The sequence below is a fragment of the Natator depressus genome, chromosome 26, assembly GCF_965152275.1.
Source record: "Natator depressus isolate rNatDep1 chromosome 26, rNatDep2.hap1, whole genome shotgun sequence".
Lineage (NCBI taxonomy): Eukaryota > Metazoa > Chordata > Testudines > Cheloniidae > Natator > Natator depressus.
The window spans coordinates 12,570,329-12,598,100 of record NC_134259.1 but is presented as its reverse complement, the minus strand read 5'-3'; the positions used below and the strand labels follow the sequence as shown (position 1 = coordinate 12,598,100).

Genomic DNA, 27,772 nt, shown 5'->3' with positions numbered 1-27,772 from the left:
GTATCGTGGGCCATCTGCCTCTACCACAGACTTTTGTTCTGTTGTGCTCAGTTGAGTTGCTTTTGTGTAGCTTTGTTCAAAGACTTGTTTAATTTCTTATTTTAGGCACTAAGTGAAGAAATTAAAGCAATGCATGGACTACGGATATTCACATCTATTCCAAAGCACTGAAGATTAACCAGACAGCATGGTTAGAAACATGGGAGGAGATAGGACAGGAAGCTTGTATTTTTGGATTATGGACTTGTTTATCTTTAAATAATCAATATTTAATGGTCTTAAAACAAGGAGAGTAAGTATTTCAGAAGCTATTTAAAGAGATCCTATTTCATGTTTATTTAATTTTAACTTGTAGATTGATTTCTTATCCGTTCATAAAGTATGCCAAATCTTAGTTGGTTACTTTATCAAAAAACTAATCCCTGTAAGTCAAGGATGGAACTGGAATTCCATGGTTTGTGGAGCATGCTGCAGAGAGAAGTACGGGCTTCCAAAGTATCTTTCAGTACTAACATCTAGTGGAAAAGGACCACAACCGTGGTGATTCTACGAAGAGATCACGAACCAAAAAAAACAAAATAATAATCCCTGTTTTTGCTGTCTACTTGACTAGTGTTCTGTTGTAGCTCAGAGGAAAATGTGGTAGTGAGGAAACTAGCTTACAAAGAAATTATTTCAGAGGCTGTAGAGTCCCCTATTCAATGTGCCTTCTCAGTCAATCATCTTACTTCAAACATGGCTTTGTAAGAGAAGCTTGCAGGATAATCCTGAGCTGTCTGGCACAGCTACTGTATATGAAATTAAGACTGTTTCTTAATAAATGAAAGGCTTTAAGTTACATTACTTCAGTGTAATGTCTTTGAAAGGATAAGGTGCTCAGGTTTCCTACTGGGCAAAACTCAAGGCATGATGCTCAGCGTCTGAATTATGAGGATCACCTTTCCTTCATGGCTTGTTTTACTCAAACTCCTATGAAGTGTCAATGTTTGTCTTTGAGAAGGATCTCCTATTCAACTTTTAGTTGGGCATGTCTATGCCTTAAGTTCAAGCTTCTCATGGCAGATTTAATTGTACCTCAGCCAGTTAATTGTTAGCTATTAAAATGAGAAATTAAGTTTTATTAAGGTTTTATTGCATTATAAGTAATTATACGTTCATATTTTTGAGGGGCAATGACTTTTCTGGTAAATATATTAGTCAGTGACAGATGCTTGGTAAGCATGGAGGAATAGTAACTGTAGTTAGGTAAGCCAAATCCTAGCACCTTGATGCTGTTTTTTTTTAAATTAACAATCCATATGGTAAGTAGAACACTGACTAGAGGAGCACTAAATTACCCCTGCTTGGCAGGATTTTAGAAGGTTGGAGTCTAGCTTCTTCCTCTGCTAGGGCCACCTGTTATCAGGCAGGGAAGTAGAGGTGCAAAGTATTGCACTTACTGAAGGATTTTCCTTACTATTTATTTTGCAACTGCTGCAAGGCATGCTGCTGGTTTAGTGGACATTAGTTACTGTTATTTAAATAGCAAGAGATCTCAATTATGTCCTACCTACCAAGACTGAGGTGTTGCACTAAAACCTCTCTACTTAACTGATAGCATGTTTGCAGGTGAGTGCTTCTTGATTCATGAAACAAACAGGACTAAATACATAATGTGTCTTGGGAATGTAAATTCTGAAATGCATAAGATGTCTTGTTTTAAGTAGCTATTTTAATCATCATACACACTTTAAATATTTCTGTACTGCTTTAGTTTGGGAGTGGTATAGCCATGCTGGCCCAGTAATATCTTATCTTTTTACTGGACCAACTTCTGTTAAAACTATTACCTCACCCAACTTGTTTCTAATGAAATTTTAGGGCCTACCTGGATGATTACTGCAATGCAGGGTGCTGTCTCGTAAAGCTTCATGGAAGTAGTTGTTGAGGAGAGCTGTAGCTAGTAGCGAGTAACTGGAAATATCTCATTAGTTACTGCCCTAAAGTTACTGATGCAAAGAACTTGTTTATAGAGGCTGTGAGGCTTTTTTTTTCTATGTAACTTTCATCAGAACTCTGGTGCCCATGTGTCTATTGTTGCAGTCATTACATTTTATTTGAAGAGCCTGAGGTAGGCCTAACTCAGCCACCTCATGCAACAATTTTGAAAAATATCCCATCAAAACCACTTCTGTTCAACAACAGCAGAGGCTAAGAGCCTCTACAGTGATACAGTTCAGCTCTTGTGCAGCAGCTTCAGTTTATACAATGGAAAACTTTTTTCCATTGTAGTAAATATCAACTGAAGTACTTTGCACACCTATAGCACATTTCTTGGGAGGACAGACACTGCTTCAAAGGTATTACCAACCCCTCTATGATTATTTGGGAAACAGAGAAAAGATTAAGTTGCCCAATCTCATGCAGGAAGCATAGGGCAAAGCCAGGACTAGAACTCTGCTAAATCTTCTGCCTGTCCTTAAAATATGTTACTAGGAGCCAGAAGCAGACTGATACACTGGCTGTAGACAAACACAGTCCAAACAGTTTAAGTTAAAGTAGAGCACATTGCCTGTAGATAGAGTCCTGGTTTTCCCACTCAGTGTTGTTAACTTCAATTGTAAGTTTCCACAGCTGCATTTCTATAGAATTTCCATGACTATTTCCTTAAGATCTGTAACAGGCCTTTTTGAAAATTTTACTCTTTCCCTAAAAGTGACTTTTCTTTTTTTGGATAAAGCACGATTTGCTGTTTAAGGTGTTTCTGAAAAGGTGCCTCATGTCTTCATACTGCTAGAAAGGAGATACAACATAAGATACTAGTATGAAGTGTTCCATCAGCTTTCCAAAATGAACAGATACTGAATTCCCACTACACTTCCCTTCCCTGAACATTTAACTGTGGAGGTGACAGCTGCAAACAGAGAACATCATTGTTACAGTATAAAGAAAAAGAGTAAGAAGCAATGAACAAACACTATACAAAGCTATCGCCACATTGCAGAGACTGACCATCATTTGTGCTTGTTGTAACTGGTATAAGTCTGTAGGTTAAAATCCCTAATAGCCTCAGTGTTTTCACCTGTTTAAACCAGAAAATCATTTGAATACCACATGCTTTATTATTTGATTGAATGGAAGTTACAAAAGTAGATACAAAATATTTTGTAAAAAGTACAATAAATTTACCTAAAAGTAACCAAAAAAGCCCAAGTAAAAACTTTTATTATAACTGTTAATGTAAAAATACTATTAAAATTTTCATATTAAATTCACTAATGTTAAACAGTTTTTTTGCCATGGAGTAACGGTTTAGTCAAGTTGAAGGAAACATGCAGGAAACCACACAAGGCAGAGCAGCAGTATTGATTTGTAGTTAAAGTTTGTCCCTAACACTGAAAGTAGCAAGAGGTCTAAATACTGTAACCAGTTTTGATTCACAGCACCACTCCCCTGCAATGCAAGTTAAGATGTATCAACATTGTCCGAACAAACTTTTCTGCCTACTTGAACCAGCTGCATGAAAGAACCTTGCAACCCTAGTCCATCCTGAGGAAGTGTGTGTATTGATATAAATATACAAAGAACTTCAAAAAGTCATAATCTAGTACAGGATTTCTCAAACACTGTCAATTTTTCCTTTAACAGACAGAACAGCCTACCCCTCTAAATGATTAATTTCCCTCCTGAATTCTTAAATTAACAGTGCAATTCAGAAAACTATCTAGAATCTGACCAGAGAAACCCAATAGTTTTGTCAGGAGTTAGCTGAAGCAGATCACTGGACACTTGTTGAGTTTCAAGTGAGCTCTATCTATCCACTAATCTGCCCCTCATCGCTGGAGTGACCAGTGCCTGCCTTGGAAGAGGGCAGAGATTTGAGGAACAAAATACAACTTAAAGCTAACTAGAAAAAGTTCTTTTGCCTTAAAACAAATGAAGCCTTACCTACCTTTCTCAATGATCACAGCAATGTTTCTTTATAATGGAAGAAAGGTTGAGTAATCTCCTATACTGAAATCTATTCATTGCAAGGAAGCTCAGAACAGATACATAAGCACTTAAGGTAAAACTAAATTATCAAAAAAGTTGCATTTGTGCAAGGCCAGGGAAAAAGCTTGCTCATTACAGATGCCAAGCAAAAACCACCAGTTTTATTCACAGTCCTATTATGAGGTTTTAAATATGAGCAACTTACATAAAAACATTGCAGGCTAACCCTAGAACAGTGTGGTTTTAAATTAAGTTTAATTTGTACAATTTTTGACAAACGCTGTAAACTTAAGTCGCTACTATCTGTCCATTTTGGGTTGGTGAAGCAGAATGATTTCAAAAAAAGCTTTTAGCCAGTCTTCCCTTACAACCTGTAAAGGCCAGATTCTGCAGCGTGCTGCATGCTGTCCATTCTCCTTAACTTCAATCAGAGCTTGCTGGACCCTAGGTAAACCAAGCATGAATGTTTTTTGAATTTGACTGATTCGAAAAACAACAAAAGGGACCGGCTAATTAAAAAGTGAATTCCTTCAAAGCCATGTGCCATTTCAACCACTGAAGTCCAATCAGTAGGCTATAAAAACATTCCTGCATTTGGACAAAGCATCTGTCTTGCTATTTCAGACCCCAGAATGACTTGTGCAGCACTGGTAGTTAGGAAAAAGACTTTTCAACTTTATAAACTGAGTCAGTTTGAAATCACAGCCAAAGTGTATAGGAGACCATACAATTTTACTTTTGTCCCCTACCCCATGTCCACACTTCAAAGTTAACTACTGTACTTTTCAGAAGTTAATTATGATGTTCAAAGCAAGCACTCGTTTGTTCAGCACATTTTGTTCTTAGTCAGCAGTGCTTGGTCAATGCATGTGCAGTGTGAGAGCAGATACATAACGGCTAAGCAAGAATACAAAGTGTGACAAATACTGATAAAACATAGCTTTGGCAGTGTTGTACTTTATGTTGTTGGCCTGTTCACTCAGGGACTCTAAGATAGGATGACAACCGAATCAGCTGAAATGTGGCAAAAACGGCTTCATCTTGGGAACAGGCTATATATGTATTTTACAGAGATAATTCAGTGGGTCACTGGAGTTACGAAGTTTGGATTTTAGACATTTAAGATTGAAAATAAAGTCATCTTGTAAAAAAGCTACATACTTTTGAAATCTCCCAGTACAGACTAGTTGCTTTGACATCTAGGGTGAACAGCGGTATGGGTAAGCAAAAGCTGTATGGAAAGGAATCATTTAACACACTCTTCTGTGTGGTTCCACTAGGGGCAGAGGGGCCAACAAAGGCAGAAGTGGCACAGGATCCATATGTATGCAGGATTTCAACCCCACAGATCCCTAGGCAGTCATGTGGGACTCTCCTGGACCAGTAGGCAGAGTGCCATGACTGCTTGCCCGTTCAGGAGCTTCACAATCCCTGAGAGTGGGGAGAATTACACAGCGTGCAGTGGATTTACTGGTGCTTTAAGCATCATTAATTTTACACATCACTGAACTGCAGTTCACAGGTAACAGGCCTGCAAAGAGAAAAGAAAGGGGCTGTGCAGAAGAGCAAAGGTGGTGAGGTGTGGCAGGAGGAAATGGACCATCTCCCATGGTGCTGACTTTCCCCTTTGCACAGCTCCAGCCCAGCTTTTGCTGGTGTTTCTCCCATGCACCATGTAGTCAGTTGGGCAGAAGAAGCATAGGGGACTAGATTATTAAAAAGAAAAATGCTGGATGCCCCCTACACCAGCAAGGGAAATTAAAAGCCAAAGCTACCTAAAAAGAAATATCAAGGTTTCAACACAAAATTCCACCTCTTATGGGTGGAACATGTCACCTGTCCCAGCTAGGACCCCTTCGTCTCTGAATTGCAAAGTCTGCACTACAAGTTAACTTGGTTTCTAAGAGACTAGTATTTAATCATGTAAATCAATACTGTATATTAAAACAAAATGACCTCCAAGCTCTAGAAACCTGTCAGCCACAAGTTTCTCTCCTGGAATGACACATGCCACAAGTAACATCAGAACAAACAGGATGAAAAGAACTCAGGATCAGGCCTTCAGAATGGAATGTTTTCTTGTTTTTTTTAAACAAAACATCGTTAATGATACTCATGATGTCTCACAGTCCAGCAAAGAAACTAGGTCTCTGCAGCTCAGATTTTTCACAATCAGATGGTGCTGGCGATAGTGTCTTAATTTGTCAAAATACAGTAATAACTCCATTAGTTAATGGTGACACTTATTTAAAAAAAGAACGCTCTGCAGTTCACATTGGGGTACATGCACACTGTTTCTCTTCTAATGAAGCTTCCACACTTACGCTTTTGTGCCAAGTTTTTCATCTTTTTTTTAAGATGGGTTCTATTTTGCTTTATCTTAGTCACTTTTTGGATCATAACTTCATGTCCATGCAACTCATGGCTAGTCTACTATTTTACTTAAGGCTCTAAGGCAAATTCAAAGTGCATCTAGATACAAACTTAAAACAAACTACTCAAAAAAAAATTAAAATAAAAGCATTCGTAAGGAATACACCGGTAGTTTTTCCTCCTATTTTTGATCCAGCATTTAAAAAAAAGGTTTTGAAAGTCACTCAATGAGTTTCAGTGAATTAAGTTACCTTTTTCCTTTTTTTAAAAACCACAAAGACACACATGAATTTGAAATGGCGTACACTGAAACAAAAATCCACAGGTGTATCCAACTGTTACTTAGATTTTTTTTAAAAGGGAAGCACAGGCACACACACACACGTGTGTGTGTATATGTGCAATTCAAAGTCATAACCAGCTGAATACCAGATTGTTTTTTAAATTGCTTTGGTTGCTGAAGCTACATATACCAACCTATACCTAGTAACAGCCTAGTTCTAAGAGAGAAAAATGCAGTGTGTTTTAAGTGTAAATTGCATCCATCATAAAATTTGCAAAAATAGTTCTATTTCCTACATAGAAAACAGTGGAATATCAAAGTTCATAACGTAATGCACTTATCAGAAGTATTAAACAATTTTGATACTAGCAAACAGAGCTTTAAAATGGAACTTTGTTGAGCAACTAAACGCTGGATGGAATAAAACCCAAACCAAAATATTTGCATTTGCAGTTTTGCAAACAATTTCTAGCCAAATATAGTATCTACAGAATTCTTACCATCTGTTGTTTCATGTCAGATAAATTACAATAACCACATTTTTGGAAGTGTTTGAAAAATTAAGTGTTATGTGGCCAAATTTTTCCACAACTGTCCTGTAAGTGTTATGCATCCAAACTCCTGAAGGTACACTTGAACATTAGGCAAACATCTCCCCCATCCATGCATACAAATTTAGGAGATTGTGCACAAAACCTCGTATGCCCAAAACTGCAAGCTGAGTTGAGGTCTCAAAGTACTTATCCATCCAGTTTCTAGAGCAGAAAGTTAATTCTGGAACTGCTAATGCAAACTATAATGATGTAGTTCTGCATAGAAAATTATGCAAAATTTCACTAATTTCTATAGATTGACATTGCAGGGATTAATGCATTCATGAACCCCACCTTTCCAAGTAAAAGATCTGATAAAGTAGCTTTTAGAATTCATAGCTACTTTGCTCTGAAGACACTTTTTCTGAATTGCAGACCTTGGATTTTACATGAAATTTGACCTCTTTGCAATGAAGCCCTCACACCAGCTACTACGATGGAAGAAGGGCAGTAACTGTGCTAGACTGGAAAGCATCTGTTTTAGACTCGCTAGCTGTGGTACCTGGTTTCTCAGGGATTGTGCCGCTAAAGACAAAGTGGTAAGGAAATAGCTGCAGCTGGTATACGAAGCAAGAAAGAGTAACCATGTTTGAAAGCAGAAAGAATTCTTCCAGGGAAAATTTATCTGTCTTTGGATCCTAGCTTTTCAATTAGTTCCTGAAGAGGAGCCAACTCACGCCTGTCAATCAAGTTGAACTCCTGCAGGGGGAGAGAGAAACACAAAACAGGATCAATTTAAATAAAAATTGCAGTAGACAGAATAAGTGACATGCAACACCCATTTAATTCAAAACTAAGGCAAAATAAAGAATTCCAGCAATTTACAACAAACAGCTTGATACAAGTGACTTTAAAATAATACTTTGTTTATTTGATAAATGCTAATTAATCCTCTCAAAGCCCAGTCTGGTTGATATTCTCTAGACCTAGACTAAGTTCTCCCCCAACAAAACTGAAGTTCTGTGAAAACAACTACATTGACTAAATTTTTTTAGAGAAAATTGTTAAAGACAAATTTTGATTTGAAATTAAACAAAAAGTTGGTTTTGTTTTGATATTTTTCATTCAAAACTGCAGTCAGCTAGCCGTCTAATATTGGCAGCAGAAGTTTGTGTTAAGTGTCCATTGGAAATATTATCTGATTTCAAGGCCAGAAGAGCCATGGTGATCAGCTAGTCTGACCTCCTTTAGAACACAGGCCATTCAACCTCCCCAAAATAATTTCTAATGCTTATCTTTTAGAAAAAGATCCAAGCTTGATTTAAAAATGGTCAGTGATGGAGAATTCACCACAACCCTTGGTAAATTGTCCCAATGGTTAATTATTCTCATTGTTTAAAATGTATGTCTTATTTCCAGTCTGAATCTGTCTAGCTTCAACTTTCTGCCATTGAATCGTGTTATACCTTTCTCGGCTACATGGAAGAGCCTATTATTAAATATTTGTTCCCAGTGTAAGTACTTATCAACTATAATCAAGTCACCTCTTAATCTTCTCTTTGTTAAACAAAATAGATTGAAGCTCCTGGAGTCTATCACTATAAGGCATGTTTTCTAATCTTTTAATCAATCATTCTCACAGCTCTTTTTTGAACTCTCCAATTTATCAACACCCTTCTTTAACTGTTTCAGAGTAACAGCTGTGTTAGTCTGTATTCGCAAAAAGAAAAGGAGTACTTGTGGCACCTTAGAGACTAACCAATTTATTTGAGCATAAGCTTTCGTGAGCTACAGCTCACTTCATTGGATGCATTCATCCGATGAAATGAGCTGTAGCTCACGAAAGCTTATGCTCAAATAAATTGGTTAGTCTCTAAGGTGCCACAAGTACTCCTTTTCTTTAACTGTGATACCAAAACATAAGAACATACAAATGGCCATACTGGGTCAGACCAAAGGTCCATCCAGCCCAGTATCCTGTCTACTGACAGTGGCCAATGCCAGGTGCCCCAGAAGGAGTGAACTTAACAGGTAATCTAGTGATCTCTCTCCTGCCATCCATCTCCACCCTCTGACAAACAGAGGCTAGGGACACCATTCCTTACCCATCCTAGCTAATAGCCATTAATGGACTTAACCTCCATGAATTTATCCAGTTCTCTTTTAAAACCTGTGTGACAGGGTCAGGCCAGATGGCTACAGGAGAGTGATAGAAGGCAGATATATTAGCCCCAGGTTAAGTAGGTCCCTTTCCCCTGAGTAAGGTAACAGGGAAGGTTCCAGAACAATCAGGAACTTTCTGGAAACAATTAAGGCAGACAGGCTGATTAGAACACCTGCAGCCAATCAAGAAGCTGCAAGAATCAATTAAGACAGGCTGGCTGATCAGGGTACCTGGGTTTTTAAAGGAGCTCACTTCAGTTTGTGGTGTAAGGAGCAAGAAGCTGAGAGTGAGAAGGTGTACTACTGGAAGACTGAGAAGTACAAGCATTACCAGACATCAGGAGGAAGATCCTGTGGTGAGAATAAAGAAGGTGTTGGGAGGAGGCCATGGGGAAGTAGCCCAGGGAACTGTAGCTGTCACGCAGCTGTTACAGGAGCCACTGTAGACCGCTGCAATCCACAGGGCCCTGGGCTGGAACCTGGAGTAGAGGGTGGGCCTGGGTTCCCCCCAAATCCCTACTTGATACCGGAGGAGTTGACCTAGACTGTGGGTTCCACCAGAGGGAAGGTCTCTGGCCTGTTCCCCCGATCCACTAGGTGGATCAGCAGAGACTGCGGGGATTGTTCTTCTTCCTTTTCCCCATGCTGGCCAGTGATGAGGCTAACTGAGTGAATGGCAGATTTGAGCCATGAAAGTGGCCAAAATGAGGGCTGCCGTGAACCTCTGAGGCGAGCAAATCGGCCAATAAGCGCAGAACCCACCAAGGTAGAGGAGGAACTTTGTCACACCTGTTATAGTCCTAGCCTTCACAACCTCCTCAGGCAAGAAGTTCCACAGGTTGACTGTGTGCTGAGTAGAGAAGAACTTCCTTTTATTTGTTTTAAACCTGCTGCCCATTAATTTCACTTGGTGGCCCCTAGTTCTTATATTATGGGAACAAGTAAATAACTTTTCCTTATTCACTTTCTCCACACCACTCATGATTTTATAGACCTCTATCATACCCCCCTTAGTCTTCTCTTTTCCAAGCTGAAAAGTCCTTTTCTTTAATCTCGTCTCATACGGGACTTGTTCCAAATCCCTAACCATTTTAGTTGCCCTTTTCTAATGCCAGAATATCTTTTTTGAGATGAGGGGACCACATCTGTATGCAATATTCAAGATGTGGACGTACCATGGATTTATATAAGGGCAATAAGATATTCTCCGTCTTATTCTCTATCCCTTTTTTAATGATTCCTAACATCCCGTTTGCTTTTTTGACTGCCGCTGCACACTGCGTGGACGTCTTCAGTGAACGATCCATGACGACTCCAAGATTTTTCTCCTGATTAGTTGTAGCTAAATTAGCCCCCATCATATTGTATGTATAGTTGGGGTTATTTTTTCCAATGTGCATTACTGTACATTTATCCACATTAAATGTCATTTGCCATTTTGTTGCCCAATCACTTAGTTTTGTGAGATCTTTTTGAAGTTCTTCACAGTCTGCTTTGGTCTTAACTATCTTGAGCAGTTTAGTATCATCTGCAAACTTTGCCACCTCGCTGTTTACCCCTTTCTCCAGATCATTTATGAATAAGTTGAATAGGACTGGTCCTAGGACTGACCCTTGGGGACACGGATTTCCAGCAGCATTATACCAGTGCCAAATAGGAAGGTAAAAATCCGTATTTCTACTTGAGATTCCCCTGTTTATGCATCCAGGGATTGCATTAGCCCTTTGGGCTACAGCTTTGCTCTGGGAGCATGTGTTCAGCTGATTATCCACCACAACCCCCGCAATCTATTTCAGTCAGTTTCCCAGAACAGAGTCCCCTATCCTCTAAGACAGACAAGATGTATACATTTACATGTAGCCATAGTAAAATGCATACGGTTTGCTTGCGCCCAAGCTTACCAACCGATCCAGATCGCTCTGTATTAGTGACCCATCCCTCTTCATCATTTACCGCTCTCCCAATTTTTATGTCATATGCAACCTTTGTCAGTGATGATTTTGTTTTCTTCCAGATCATTTATAAAAATGTTAAATAGTGTAGGGCCAAGAACAGATCCCTGCAGCACCCCACTAGAAACACACCTGTTCAATGAGGATTCCCCATTTACAATTATGTTTGAAGACCTATCAGTTAGGTAGCTTTTAATCCACTTAATGTGTGCCATGTTAATTTTATATCTTTAGGTACCAAATCAAACGCCTTACAGAAGTCCAAGTATACTGCGTCAACACTATTGTCTGTATAAACCAAACTTGTCATTTCATAAAAAAAGTTAGTCTGACAGTATCTAATTTCCATAAACCCCTGTTTGGTATTAATTATACTACCTTCATTTAATTCTTTATTAATCGAGTCCTTTATCAGATGCTCCATTATCTTGCCTGGGATTAATGTTAGACTGACAGGCCTCTAATGACCCAGATGATCCCGTTTACCCTTGTTAAATATTGGCCCCATAGCTTTCTTCCAGTCTTCTGGAACTTCCCTAGCGATCCCAGACTTATTGGAAAAAAAAAAAAAATCAACATTTATGGAAACATTTGTATTAGTCTTGTAGATTCTGTAAATCTGTTTTATATAAAACCTTCGTTCTGGGTCAGATTTAACTTGATAGTGTCCCTTTAAATTTGTCTGTAGAATGAGTCACTTTAGGACTAATAGCTAGTAATTTAAAACTTACCTGTACAAAGAAGATAAAGTGCTTAAAGGAGGTGTTGAGATGGGCCTCCTCCTGGAGCTGCATCACAGAGTCAAAGTGCTGGTGGTAAATATGGGCATAGACCCTAAAGAGACGCTTCAATATAGTCTTTGCCACAGACATGAAGTTCTTAGGAAAAGGGACACCTGAAATGTGCAAACAAATGCAGAATATTTTTTAATCCAGTTTAATATATGAAAGCAGAAAGCCCAGCTGCCGAAGAAAATTTTCTGCCAAAGGGCACTAGATTTAATCAGAAACAATGAAACCCCAAGCTTCAGTAAGGGCATAAAACTTATTCTATTCAGTTGTAAAAATCTAGTCAATACACTTTTAATAAATTTATATAAGAAACTGAGATATGGGGCAAATAATTACTTATTCAAAGCATCACTCACATCCCCTTTCCACAAACTACTGAGCATCCACAGTTCTCTTTGAAGTCAACAAGAACTAAGGGGACTTAGCACCTTTATAAAAAAACAGACCCTTTGTGCATATAGGCCCTGATTCAGCAAGGCGCTTATGCACATGTCTAACTTTAAACATGCAAACAGTCTCCCTGAAGTCAATCATAAACGAAAGTGCTTGGCTGAATAGGGATGGGATACCCACTGGCCATAGGGGCCAAGTCTAATTATCTAACATCTGTATTCTAATTCTTGTTCTGATATGGACTTCCTGTGTGACCACACAGGGCAAGTCATTTAAATTATCACCCTAATCTGTAAAAAGAGAGTTAACTCCCTTTTGGAGAGCTTCTTAGGCCCCAATCCCACACACATTTACATACAAGCTTATCTCTACTACTATGGGCAGTCCCATTGACATTAATGGGACTATTTATGGAAGTGAAGTAAAACATGTGTGTAAGTGTCTGCAGCTATACTCCATAAGGATTTTAAATCAATGGGACTAGTACTCTTTAGTCACTTAGGTACTTTCAAAGATCTCACACTTAGAAGCCTAATTATGGACTTTAAAAATTTTGGCCAGTATCCTAAAAATGTTCATCCTAACGGTGTTAACAAATCGAAAGTCTAAATAACTCTTAAACTGAAGCAATTTTGTTTTCAAGTCACAAAGATTTTATACCATCCAGAGGAATTTTCAATAAAAATACTAATTTATTCCCTAATGCTGCAGACACTTATGTACCATTTTAACACTAACCGTGCATAATCCCACTGAAGTCCTTGCAGCTATTCATATTACTGTAGGAACACGTTTGCAGGATTTTTTTGACTAACAGTTTTATAAAATTCAGACAAGATCCCCTACCAGTAATTACATATAAAAACAAATTACAATGTAGTTCATTATACATTTTAACCTACATTTGCAAAAGAACACATTTTCAAATTACATTTACAAAGCTTCAAGCTCATTTAAATTGATTACAAAAAAACAACTAAGTGACTTAAATGGATTAGTTAAGTCACTCTATACTTACCTTCAAACAAACAAGTATTAGTAGACAGCAAAATAGGGGATCATAACGTATGGAAATGTTTACTGCTTTTTCTACCCCAAAAATCTGCCCATTGAATTAAATTCAGTATGAGATTTGATTTATAAGGAAAAGTTAAGCATTTTAAACAGTGGTGGTCCATAGTTTGTTCCTCCCCTCTCCCATCCAGAGCAGGAAACACTTTCAACTTTCTCTCTTTATTTGGGTTACAAGTGAATTATGTAACTGGAACCATGATACTTGTGTACTTAGGCTAAGTCTTCATTGCAAAAAAGGTGCATTTTTATGCTGTTAGGTTTCTTGATGAAAAATCCTACTGGAGACAATTCGCAAGTAGTTTTTACCCAGACGTACCCAGTTGGGGTAAACCACAGATTGCAGGGCATGTACTGTATAATCTATGAAGCAGCATTAATTTTCAGTGAGGTTTGGGCAGCTAATTGATCCTTAAGTGTTTGAAACATTAGATTTTTAAATGATACCTTTTAACTACTCTACACAACATCATGTCTACCAATAAGAGAGCTTTTAGGATGCACTGCAAAGAACTTTTTCTTATTTTAAACAAATTTCAAAATAAAGTCCATGGCTGGCAAACACCTGACAACAAATCTCATTTGAAGAGTTTTGAGTTTGTTCTTACTGGAGTTTACTTTCTTGGCCATATTATACCCCCTAATCCTCACCATGGGAGATTTCTATCACTTAGAAACTTTGAGATTAGATTTTTCTGCTTATTTGGAGATGTGAACCTGACATACAGTAGCTTCAGTAAAGACACAGATTTGAGGTGAGACTCTATGAGGGATGGTGTTAAATTCTAGTTCTAGTGCAGTGGTGGGCAACCTGCGGCCCGTCAGGGTAATCCACTGGCAGGCCGTGAGACAGTTTGCTTACATTGACTGTCCGCAGGCACAGTTACCCGTAGCTCCCAGTGACCGAAGTTCGCCGTTCCCAGCAGATTATCCTGACAGGTCATGTGTGGTCTGCGGGCTACACATTTCCCACCACTGTTCTAGTGATTATAGGATCAGAATCTACCCCACTATCACAGCTGCAAGTTTGTCATCATGGGAAAAATGTCACAGATACCATGACTTTCCCATGCGTCCACGACCTGTCTCTGTGTCCATGACTTCAATAAACTCGCCCTGCAACAGCGACTGCTGTTGCTCCTGTCCCATGGGGCTGGGCCTGATTTCCAGCTTTGGGCATTGCAACCTGGCACACGGGGTCACAATGCTGCTCAGGTTTGGCCCAGCTGCCCCTCCACCATGACGAGTGGGGGGCCAGGCCAAATTTGAGTTAGTGGTGTTGTGACCTGGTGCATGGTGTTGCAATGGTGCTCAGGTTTGTCCCAGTGTTTGTGCATCATATCATGATGGACGGGCACCCAGACCAAACTTGAGCAGTGCTATGACTCCATGCACCAGGTTGCAACACCTGGAGTGGGGAGCTGGGTCCAAGCCCAAAGGACAAGAGCTACCCCTAAAGGGTGAGCACGAGGCAGGCTTGATCTCCAGCGCCTGCACCCCTCCATCCCACCTCTTCATTTGTCACAAAACCCATGACTTTTACTAAATGTACCGTAACTACTCTGTGATTATTTTTTTTAAATGCTGTGACAAATCTGCAGCTCTACCCATGGTATATATTCACACAGGAAGGATTGAGTGACATGATTTGAAGAGAGAGAGCCTGGATTCCCAACTTCAGACTAGATGAATTTTTATACCAGTATTATCCAGTTAAAAATAGGATATAACAAGAGAAATACTCCAACAACCAGTGACTGCCACCATAGCTTCTCTCTAATGCAGCTACTTTTACAGCCCTCACCACCACAGTATTCCCCTGCCTAGTGCACGAATGTCATGATTTCACTTACCAATCTTTGAAGGAAAGAGGGTTTCATCATCCAACTGGTCCTGAACCCATGTCATCAAATAATCAATGTACTTCGGAGCTGAACATTTAATTGGTTTCTTTATATTGGTACCATCTGCCCAGTGGTATTCATACCTATGGAAAAAACCAAGGTTTCTTTAAACAAAGAAAAATAATTTTACTTTTTCAGATACTTCTTTATTAGACACAGGCTCTCCCTGTTTTACTTGTTAAACAATGGTAGTGCAAACAAATTTTTTTTAGCTGAACAATGATTAAAAAAGGGGCTCGATCAGAACCCAACCAGGAAATTGGAATTTTGGGTTCTGGCTTAAACCAGCTTCCATGTCATTTTTACACACAATTGTGTTAGTTTCTTTTTCTTACGGTTTAGAGTCTCCACTTCCTATTGTTTCCACAAAGCGTACAACGTGGCGATTGTGCAATTGAGGAGAGCTGACCACAGCTCCATTTAGAGCCAATTAATAATGCTCCTTGAGCCGCCATAAGGAGATGTACTAGAGAGGTCCCATTTTCCCCTTCCAAAGTTTAAGTGAACTGCCTCTGCAGCACTCCCTTGTCCTGCTTGCCCTGGAGTGAAGGGTCTGGGCCAGAAGCCACTGCAACGCAATAAAGATGGTTCTCTTTCTTTATAGTCTATTGGGAAGGTAAAGATTTTTAAAAAGCTGAAGTAAACTGATACACAGAGAAATGAAATAGCTTGCCCGACAAGTCCGAGCTGGGGACAAAAGCCAGCAGTCCCTATTTCCAGTTGCTATTTGAATCATTTGATATAGCATTGCCTTTAATATTTCATAATGGCTTCTTTGGGCTTGAACCCATTGTTCCTGAGTTATGGTAGAAGTATACGTAACAATGAATATTGCATTATAGTTGACGTTCTATATGCAGTAACAGAGTCAAAGACAGAGTCCCAACTTTAAATGTAACCAGGGTACCGTGCGAATATGTAGTATTTTATGATTCTGTGTGTAGAATTAACTTTAATGTCTTAAATGTACAATGTGACACATTTGACATGGAAATCATGGGCCAGATCCTCATCTAGCGTGAACTGGCATAGCTCCACTGAAGTCCATGAAGCTACATCAATTTATGCCAGATGAGGATCTGGCCCTATATCTTTAATGTAATTAAATTTAACATCCTTGAGGGGAGAAAGAGGCCAGAGAAACCCACCACAGCAGCATTTAACTTCAAAAAGGGGAACTACATAAAAATGAGGAAGCTAATTAAAAGGAGCAGTTGAAAGGGGGAAATGCCTGCAAACTGTATGGAGATTCTTTAGTTTGAGCCTCTATTATGGTATTTTTAAATGTATACCTCAAAAAAAAGAAAACAGTAAGAGGACTAAAAAAATGCCACCATGTCTAGACAAAACTACAGACTAAAAGAAGGAATTAGAGGCCTTTTAAAAATTGGAAGTTCAATCCTAGTGAGGAAAATAGAAAGGATTGGGATCTACAAAATAATGAGTGGTGGTGAGAAAGCAAATAGGGAAGTGTTATTTACTCTGTCACATAACACAAAAACCAAGAGTCGCCCAATGAAATGAATAGGCAGCAGATTTAACACAAACATAAGGAATTACTTCTTCACAAAACGTACAGTCAATCGGTGGAACTTGTTATGATGGGATGCCGTGAAGGCCAACAGCATAACTGGGTTCCAAAAAGGATTAGATGAGTTCATGGATGATAGGTCCATCCATGGCTATTAGCCAAGTTGGTCAGGGATGCAACCCCATGCTTCACATGTCTTTAAGCCTTCAACTGCTAGAAGCTGGGATTGGATGGACAAGGAATGGATCGCTCAAAACTGCCCTGTTCTGTTCATTTTCTGTGAAGCACCTGGCCCTGGCCACTGTCAGAGACAGGATACTGGGCTAGATGGACCATTGGTCTGACTCACTGTGACCATTTTTATGTTCTTATGCTCCTGGTTTCTGACATTTTAAACTCTTAACCATACCACAGAACAAGTTTAATTTGGTAATAAAATTAAACAAAAATCACTAAAGGGAGAGTGCTAATGAGTTTATTACAGGGTTTATGCAACTTATGTTTCCTATACTCTGTGGGAGTGTACTTCAGAGTACACTGTGCACCAGGCAGTGCATGAAGTGTGAAATTAGAGGCACTGAGACCCAGCTGTCCTGGCAGTCTTTCTAATGAGCCATAGTGCTTTTCATTTCAAAGCATCCACTCTGGACACAGTGCATTCTGGGATGAATAACTCATAGCATAGGAAGCTGAAAATTTTAAGTGCGTGTCCCACCTTCCAGGCCCCCTCTAATACTAGGCAAAATTCAGAGATAATAAAGTTACGTTGGTGGGATGTATGCATTGAGAAGCTAGGAGAGGAGTGTGTAAGACTGTCTAATATAAAGCATTCTGTTGGTTGCTTTTCCTAATACACCCATTCCATCTGCCCATTCAGCATGTAAGTCAATGATCTCACACATCATCAATAAACTCACATTAACTCTGAATCTTGCCCGCCATTGGTGGGAGGGAAGGGAAGAAGGCAACCAGAAGGACTAGTTCAGTACAGACAGCTGCCAGGATACAGGAGGGTCCAGAGGAGCAAAGTCTGTATCTGAATATCCAAAAATGGTGTATACCCATAACTGCGCTATGTGTGCCCTTAAATCGGGAAGGAAAATACTATGCATCTTTATTTCTTACATTTTTCCAAAACTTGGCAAAATGAAGAGTGAATCTTTTCTGTGGCTGAGAGATGTGCTAAATTTTAAACCAAAACCATTCGAGTTATTCCAACATGCTAAAAAAGCACATTTGAAAAATGCCTTAATTGTAGTTTTCACCAATGTTCTCATGCTCAGCCTAGCTGACTGTCTTCCAAGTTCCCTTTTACCCCACCCCCAAATTACATGCAAAAAAAATCATTTGGGACTGGAAAAAAGAAGAAAATTTTAGTCAAAAAGGCATTTGGGGAGGAACTGAAGATACTTGTAAAAAAATCACAATTAGAAGGCACTGTATTATATGTACTATATTCCTCATTAAACGGGCATCCATCAGAACAAACGGCGAAGAGTCCTGTGGCACCTTATAGACTAACAGACGTATTGGAGCATAAGCTATCGTGGGTGAATACCCACTTCATTGGATGTATTCACCCATGAAAGCTTATGCTCCAATACGTCTTAGTCTATATGGTGCCACAGGACTCTTTGCCACTTTTACAGATCCAGACTAACACGGCTACCCCGCTGATACTTGACACCATGAGAACAAAGAAAGCTCAGCTCAGACCAGATGCGGTAGCAAGCAGTAGCCAGCGAGCTGAGCCAGAACAAGAAGATGAGCTGACCAAACCATATAGACAGACAGATTACTGGTTGTAGGAGAAGGAAATAAGTTATGAGTTTGGCATGTTATCCTGCAGTTACCAAGCAGAAACTGACCACAACTGTTGAATGCTAGAGATGGAAGGAAAAACAGAGTCATGAGTGTAGCTCATTAGGATTTAGCCAGTATTACAAAAACATCTATCTGGGGTCTGATTGTACAAGCTCTTTGTGCTTGGGAATCCCATAGGGTACAGTGAGAATTTGGCTCACTTGAAGGCCTGCAAGGACCTATATAATTCACAAGGGAACTGGTGCTCTATAAACATTTGAGGGAATTTTTTTTTTTTTTAAGTCTTATTACAATATACCTAGGGCTGAATACTGAAGCCTTTATACATGCAAATATAAAGTATGACTAATTCAATTAAAGTCCAGTGGATTACTATTCAGGAAAAGCATTTGCAGGAAAATGGATGTTGTTTTGCTAAATGCTTTAGCATCATTTGTTAAAGAAGTTATTTAAAACGTTCAGGCCCTGATCCTGCAACGAAAACCATACAGCAGACCTCTATAGAATCGCTTGAAGTCAACAGAATGACTAATGCTTAAAGTTGAACACATAGCTAATTGTTTGAGGAATCAGAGCCTTCGAGTGTAAGCTCATTAGAGCAGGGACTGTTCCTTTATCTGTGTTTCTACAGTGCCTCACACAAGAGTCCAAATCTAGACTGGGGCCTTTGGTGCTACCACAACAGAAGTGTTTTAATTCAGATCATCAGTTACTTTGTAATGAGTGAAATTTAATAATTTTGATCCTGAAGAAAGTGACCTCTATATATTTAAAAAAAAAAAAAAAGCTAAGTTAAAGCTGGCAACTAGAGTCCCATTTTAAAAATTGTTTTCAGGGAATGTTGAGGAAACTAGTTTGAGGAATTATATGCAGTATCTATTGCTGCTAACATCCTTTTGCTGATCATGAATCATATGTCCCTCCATTGGCTTCCAGTAAGGAGAGCAAAGGCAATTCAAGCTCTGAAGACATCAGCAAGACTGTACATCTGCAAAAGTACATTTGAAACCCTGAGTCTGAGACTGATGCACAGGGTTTTGTGATCTAAGTAATTTCAAGGGACCACCCAAACCTTTAAGTAGGAATTGACAGTAGGTCTCCAAGAAAGCAATCTGAGTTCTGCAGTGTTACGCAGAAAACTTGGAAAAACTGCATACTTTACTCATACGAAGTTTCTCTCTCGCTAACAAACCCCAACAGTCAAACTAAAAGCAGACATCAAGTGTTCCAGTTCAAACAGGAAGTGTTGAAAGGAAATCACACCAAATATAGAAACAGGAACTTTCTAAGCTAAAACTTTCAAGCCTAGATATTACCAGTTAACAAATAAAATAAAATCATGGGACACGGTTTTACATTGAATACTGCAGGTCAGCCAGACTCCTTTTTCACTGAGTCATAGTTGTAAACTTTCATTAGTCATTGCTGACTACAGTAAACAAAAATCTTCTACACCTCCAGAAGAAATGCCACAATCAGAATAGCTAGCTGTGGCATGAGCCACTAAGCTCTAATCTAGTCAGTGTTTGCAGTAAACTGCTGGAAGAAAAAAAACCTGTAGTGAAACTTGTTTCTTTCTGCCCCGAAAGAGATGCTTTATATGTGCTACCTGCCATATTAGACACATCTGAATATGAGACAACTCCCATGTGCATTCAAACCCATCATGTACTTCCCTTTACCCCCACAAGACATCAGACCTACTGCCTGCAACACTTTGCCACAAGAGCATATCCCTTCCCACCACAAGATATACATGAGCCTTCCTTTGAGATGACTAGACCCTTTCCACAGAACAACTGGCACTATTAGGTTGCTCCAGTAGATAACACATCTGATCTTGTGCTGCTAAAAACCACAATGCTTTATGAGTGCATGGAAAGTTTTGTGGACATGTGTGAAGCTACAAAACAAGAGTCCATTATCGCTGCAAGAATTCGGAATACTGTGTATACTTGGCATGGAGAACACAACCTACACCAAATTAAAAAATAATAATAATAAAAAAATTTTAAAAAATGGAGCATGTTACTACAAAAGTCCCTAGTCCAAATAAAGCAAAGGGCTTTTATGAGATATTCAGCATTGGGCTCGATATATTAATGTTTGTGACAACAAAGCAAGTAGTCTATTATATTGCTGAGTTTCTCATATATGTTTTGTATTCTTCTGAAAGAAGTCTGGAGTTCCTGTGAAGGCTCTCCTTCCTGTTTTGAACCAGTATAATCATGACCATTCAGCTTCCCCTATTTCCAGCCATCCATCTCTGCCGGGTGAGGTCACTGGACAGAATTTATGACTTTCTACCCCTAGGTACAGAGCCTAGATGCTGTGGGTGGGTGGGTGTTAATGAAGTGAAAACAATTATTTTTTAGTTTTCAAAATCAGCATAAGTGGTCTGAGTAAATTCTTCACGCGTGAATAATCTAAAAAAAGATTATTGATCAATAGATTAATATGCAGTTCTGTAACTTAACTAAGGTGCTTTAAAACAAAATGTTTTCTTGAAAAAAAGTTTCACTGAATCAATATATTTGACAGGTTTCAGAGTAACAGCCGTGTTAGTCTGTATTCGCAAAAAGAAAAGGAGTACTTGTGGCAATAAATTGGTTAGTCTCTAAGGTGCCACAAGTACTCCTTTTCAATATATTTGGATCATGAATATGACAGGAATCTCTGTGATCTTCAGACCAACAGAGATAATGTTGTGACCCATCCTTCACTCCTGTGTAAATATACAGTATTAAAGACATCAGATTGGACCAATGATATCTCTAAGTTCAACAACCTCCCTCTGACAGCACCAGTACCCGATAGCTCACAAGAACGCAAAGTTCCCCAAAATGCACCTTGTCAATTTTGCAGTGCTGTATGTGGGGGGATACGAAATAATTCATGGGGGCATGACAATGAGGCTATAAAACACCAAATGATTATCTGTTCTTTTTCCATTAATGTTGCATGTTTTTTTATATTTGTGACCTACCCCTGTTTACATATTACGGCTGGTATACTGCAGTGAGTTTCCTACCTTGGTCCAGCAGACATCACTGGACAGCTTGCTTCTGTGCAGAATTCTGTGATGGTCCCATATAACATATTGATCTGATTGAAGAAATCCACAGCTGCAAAGATAACACATCAACTTTAAGTGTACATGGAATTTAAAGATTTATGTTGATGTTATCTTCTCTGGTGGATTATCTGGTCAGATGGAAATACCATCATCACTAGTGTGAACACAACACATCATTTTTAGAGAAAAATGGTTTTCATTCTGCATTGCATCACACTGCCAGTAACAACCTTCTCAGAGTGAAGATTTCTATTCTCTAGCCATTTTGATCTGACCTTTTTTTTTATTGGAACACCATAATCCTATTTCATTAAAATATTTAAGTCTAGTGTGCAATTTCCCTTGGTTGCATTCAATCTTTTGGGAAAGCCATGTAGTGGCTGCCAAGCTCAAAACCTTAGAGTGCTGAAAACCAATGTCTTAACATCTGAAAATAGACTCCCCAGCTTGCAAACAATACGGGGAGTCAGCATTAATCTGTAAGTGTAGTGGTAAAATATCACAAGCTAAAATCATGCCGAAATGACTTTCAAAGTCTTTAGTTTGAAGACCAGTGCAAACATTTTCAGGATCAGTAATCTTTTTCTAACCACTAGTCCTAAAGGAGCGCTCAGAAAAAAAAAAAATTCCCAATCCTTGTACTGATTATTACTCCACTAGTAAAACAAGGGTATTACAATGTGCTCCTTACAATTTAAGGCAGACACTTTCAGACCAAAGATAGCCTGTATATAATTTTCTTGTTTAGTTTGAGAACAGCCACTTAAAATTTCTTAGAATATATTAGTATAGATTAGACTATACCTGCAAACCCTTTTAAAAAGGGGAAGTCTAGTTTAAATTGTTTCATTGTAGTCCAGCTTGGAATTGACACTCGTGTTGCCAGTGAATTAGTCAAGATAGCAGTTTTATTGTAGTTAAACAACAAGATTACTTAAACTGCTATTAAATAAAAATGAATCCACATTTATTAATAGTTTTAAATTATCAAAATTGATCCAGTGTTCATATTATGTACAAAAGATACTATGCTTATATGGTGCATGTCTTGGAAAATATGGAGAGTGTCTACAAGCTTCCATCACACACATTCCTGCCTGACAGAATGTCATCTGAGCATAAACCAAGAGTTAAACGGTGAGAATGTGACACATGTTCTAGGCACCACTAACGTTCTTTTTGAAGCCTGTGACAGTTCTCTTTGCTTAATAATCCAATATAATAAAACAAAAAGCAAAAATAACATGAACAGAGAAATACTGGTTTGGAAATATCCCTCTCCCCTCAAAAGAATTAGGCTCAGATTCTTCAGGTATGTAGGTGTTGCTGCACACAGCCTCACAACGCCTAACCGATTTAGGAGCCTAAATCACATTTTCAGAAGGGATTTAGGCACTTAGGAGCCAAAATCCCACTGACAGTCGATAAATCTAAAAATGATGTATCCAGTCAATATTTGTGCGTGTGAAAAGATGCTTTAAAATGCACAGTTTTCTCAAGTATGCAGGCCAGTTATTTTTTCTAAGGACTTACTGTTAACTGCAATCCATTCATTGAGGTCCTCTCCTTCTGGCAACATAACTGCTTGTCTAAGATTACCACTTCCCAAGGTTGCTTCTGCATGTTTCAAGAGCTCGTACTGATGGGAGCCTTCAGGAATATTCTTCTTGGGTTTGAATGTTTTAGAGGACCGACTGCCACTGATAGAATAGAAATGGATTTTCAATTATGTTGTCAATCGTAGTTCTACATTTCAAAGTGGAACTTTTAATTCCAAAGACTATATATTCTCATATTTTATTAAACATCTAATGGAACATTTATCTGTGTACTATACTAGCCTTGCTGAGTTCTCCTTGCTCCTGGCAAGTGACATTATGTTTTTCATTATTACCTTTCTGGTAAAAGAGCAGGGTGAGCAGATTTTGTGCCTGGGCTGGTAAGTTTTCGTGACAAGACCATACCATACAACCACATGACATGAATTACTGTAAGAAACACTGAACAGAATGTGGTTGATATTTAACCAATTAGATTTCATTTCAAGTTTGGGGCCTGACCATGAAATGCTTATGAATGTAGTCCTTAGACATGAAAATACTTCAGTGAGAATAATCATGTGAGTGAGGGTTATAGGATGTTGCCCCACGCAATTATTTACATCAGTCAACTCATTGGCAATGCGTTTAAAGTATGACTGAATATTTTGCATGACAATTTTTTAAAAAACTTTTATAGTACCTTTCAGCCAAGGAGTTCAGAGTCCGTTACCAACAATTTAATCTCACAACACCCTGTGAGACAGATAAATATTCCCATTTTACAAATAGGGAAACTGAGGAATAGATAGGTTAATGCATGTCCAAGGTCATATATCAAATCACTGGTCAAAGTTGGAATTAGAACCTAAGAGTCCTGGCTACCTAGGTTCCCCTGACCCATTTTAGCCAGTCCTTCTCTAATAGCAACTGTTTCATGTGATACAATGTTCACCAGCACGACAGATTTGCTGATGGAGAGATAAACCCAAATAATTATAGAAAACAGTTATCTACAGAACCACACCACATTGAGTATATGCAAAAAATACAAGTGTCGTTACAGACCATACTGCAAAAAAACAATAATCATACAGGAATCCTTTACCTAGGATCAAAGGCTATAGTGATCACCCTAACTCCCAGCATAGTTACCTCTCCTTTCCATCCCGTTTTTAAACAATTATGAACATCACCTTCAAAAGCCCAGCATGCTGTTCAGCAGAAATGGCCGTAATTCATTGTTAAAAATCTATATTTTCCTGGACATACGTATGATGATCCAGACTACCAGCCAATTACACGTTTGGGCTGGATACCAGGAGCTTTTCTCATATTGAATAGTACTTATGAAAACAGTCCCATTGAAATCAATGAATCTATTTGTGCACATTAGTCAACCCAAGTAAGAGTTGCCGAATCAGACCCTTTGTGAGCAGAAAGGACACAAAGAAAAAAATATATTTGTATTTAATTATAAAACCAGGTTCTTCTGACAAATAGCGCCTATCCCACTGGAGTCCAGATCCTGAGCGGGGCCTCAAAGGTGCCATTACAATACAAACAACAAGTAGCAGTAATAATAATAATACATGGCAATTTAGGGGGCCATGTACACAAATAGCCAGAAAAATCAGATTATCAGAATGTAAAGTGGTGAATCCAGATATCCTTAAACAGCAATAGCCACTTGCCTTTGTTGACCATGAACAGGGGGCTAATTCTTCTCTTGCTTACACCCGTGATTTACACCAGTGCAAGTGACAGGAGAATCAGGCCCAAAGTTTTGCTGTTAACCCTATGGTGGAAATAAACACACTAGTTTGGTGCAAAAGCTTTGGTACTACCAGCAATAACTGGCAAATCAAGCTCGTTTGGCTCATATGCGTGTCCTACTAGCTGCCTGGTACAGCCTGAGTCAACGGCGAGATGCTAACCGTGCAGATTCTGGACTCAGTGGAGTTCACCCTGCACATGACAGAGGCCTCTGCCTTGAACACATCAAGCTTTCAAACCATGCCAGTGTAACCCACACACTGTGTGGTGGTGTGTCCCATCTAGTGGCACTGAGACCACTTAGAGAGAGAGAGAGACGAATGAGTTTGTTCTACGGCCTTAGCTAACAGCCAGTTGGCTTTTAGCTCATGCTGTAGAAACTCATGCACTAAGCTCCAGAGGTCCCGGGTTCGATTCCATCCATCCACCCACCCACCCACGACTGGGGTCTGTGGCGTTACACCAGCATCTCCCCTAGAGCAGCAGGGTCAAACCTGAATGATAGAGGACATCTACCTGGTTGCCAAAGGTCACAGCCCTGTTCCCTGCACCCGGAGTTTCAGGCTGGATTCTGCAATCCTCCTCTCAACCCTCCCTGCTCACACATGGCACCTGCCCTACATGCAGGGTCTGCAACCCCCCAGCTCACGGATTCCCTCCCCACCAGGCCGAGAGCCACCAACCCCCTTTCCCCCGCTCCGTGCCACTTCCCATGCCAAGATCCACTCCCCCACAGGCCACCGATACCTTCCCCCCCCAACCTCTTCACAGGTCCCACCCCCACCGAACGAGCATCTCCCCTACCCCACGGGCTACAGACCCCGCCCCCCGATCACCCCCAAGTCTCCTCCCTCCCCCCGCCAACCTCTTCACAACCCCGCCCCGATCCTCCCCCTCCTACCCCACAGGCTACAGATCTCCAATCACCCCCAATTCGCCTCCCCGCTCCCCAACCTCTTGACGGGTCCCCCCCCCAATCCTCCCCCACAGGCTACAGATCTCCGATCATCCCCAGTTCTCCTCCCCCCTTCCCAAACCTCTTCACAGGTCCCACTCCCGCCTAGCGAGCACCCCCTCCTACCCCACGGACTACAGATCCTGCCCCCCCCGATCACCCCCAATTCTCCTCCCCCCCCCCGATTCCCCCCTCGTATTCCACGGGCTACAGATCCCACCCCCCGCGATCACCCCCAATTCTCTCCCCTCCAACCTCTTCACAGGTCTTCCCCCCTCCCCCGATCTTCTCCCTCCTACCCCACGGGCTACAGATCCCGCTCCCTGATCACCCCCAATTCTCCTCCCCCCCCCCGATTCCCCCCTTCTATTCCATGGGCTACAGAGTCCACCCCCTGCAATCACCCCCAATTCTCTCCCACCCAACCTCTTCACAGGTCGTCCCCCCCCCCGATCTTCCCCCTTCTACCCCACGGGCTACAGATCTCCGATCACCCCCAATTCTCCTCCCCCCTCCCCAACCTCTTCACGGGTCCCACCCCCCGATCCTCTCCCTCCTACCCCACAGGCTACAGATTTCCAATCACCCCCAACTCTCCTCGCTCCCCTCCCCAACCTCTATCACGGGTCCCCCCCCCCGCCTATCAAGCATCCCCTCCTACCCCATGGACTACAGATCCTGCCCCCCCAATCACCCCCAATTTTCTCCCCCCCCAACCTCTTCACGGGTCCCCCCCTGATCCCCCCCCCACCCCACGGGCTACAGATCCCGCCCCCCTGGCCACCCCCAATTCTCCTCCCCGCTCCCCAACGTCTTCACAGGTCCCACCCCCGCCTAGTGAGCATCCCCTCCTACCCCACGGAGTACAGATCCCACCCCCCCGATCACCCCCAATTCTCCTCCCCCTCCAATTCCCCCCTCCTATTCCACGGGCTACAGATCCCATCCCCCGCGATCACCCCCAATTCTCTCCCCTCCAACCTCTTCATGGGTCCCCCCCGATCCTTCCCCCTCCTACCCCACGGACTTACAGATCCCACCCCCCGCGATCACCCCCAATTCTCTCCCCTCCAACCTCTTCATGGGTCCCCCCCAATCCTTCCTCCTCCTACCCCATGGACTTACAGATCCCGCCCCCCCCGATCACCCCCAATTCTCTCCCCCCCCCGATTCCCCCCTCCTATTCCACGGGCTACAGATCCCACCCCCCGCGATCACCCCCAATTCTCTCCCCCCAACCTCTTCACAGGTCCCCCCCGATCCTCCCCCCTCCTACCCCACGGACTTACAGATCCCGCCCCCCCAATCACCCCCAATTCTCCTCCCCCCCGATCCCCCCCACCCCACGGACTTACAGATCCCACCCCCCGCGATCACCCCCACTTCTCCTCCCTCCCCCCGCCAACCTCTTCACAGGCCCCCCCCCGAGCCCCCCTCCTACCCCACGGGCTACAGATCCCGCCCCCCCGGCCACCCCCAACTCTCCTCCCCGCTCCCCAACCTCTTCACGGGCCCCCCCCCGCCGCCTAGCGAGCAGACCCCCGCCCCGGGGCAGGCTCCCTCCCCCTCGCCCCGGGAGCCCCCCGGCCACTCACAAGAGGAAGCTCATCTTCAGGCTGCGGAAGGGGGCGGGGGGT

The 27,772-nt window shown here is 41.1% G+C and overlaps 2 protein-coding genes across 3 annotated transcripts in view; one reads left to right on the top strand and one right to left on the bottom strand.

The window, feature by feature from the left end:
• BOLA3 (bolA family member 3) overlaps positions 1-4,186 on the top strand; it is a 9,965-nt gene extending 5,779 nt beyond the window's left edge. The window contains exons 4-5 of one of the 2 annotated variants that reach the window (XR_012636358.1): positions 106-292; positions 2,720-4,177. Coding sequence is in view for 1 of the 2 variants with exons in the window: in XM_074940209.1 (XP_074796310.1) it covers positions 106-171 (66 nt within the window). In the remaining variant the exon portion in view is untranslated. Of the gene's footprint in view, positions 1-105 lie in introns of both variants that reach the window. The other variant, XM_074940209.1, reaches the window with a different exon arrangement.
• On the bottom strand, positions 3,101-27,772 carry MOB1A (MOB kinase activator 1A). Its single transcript, XM_074940208.1, has 6 exons — positions 27,731-27,772; positions 23,400-23,566; positions 21,822-21,915; positions 15,385-15,518; positions 12,008-12,171; positions 3,101-7,920 (listed from the first exon to the last, which is right to left on the bottom strand). Exons 1-6 carry the CDS (start codon positions 27,742-27,744, stop codon positions 7,843-7,845), a joined length of 651 nt encoding a protein of 216 aa, XP_074796309.1. The 5' UTR covers positions 27,745-27,772; the 3' UTR covers positions 3,101-7,842.

Coding starts and splice junctions, on each gene's coding strand:
- MOB1A (XM_074940208.1), bottom strand. Junction 15,519..21,821: donor GTGATGTCTGCTGGACCAAG/GTAGGAAACTCA, acceptor TTTTTTCCATAG/GTATGAATACCACTGGGCAG. Junction 12,172..15,384: donor CCTCTTTCCTTCAAAGATTG/GTAAGTGAAATC, acceptor TGCACATTTCAG/GTGTCCCTTTTCCTAAGAAC.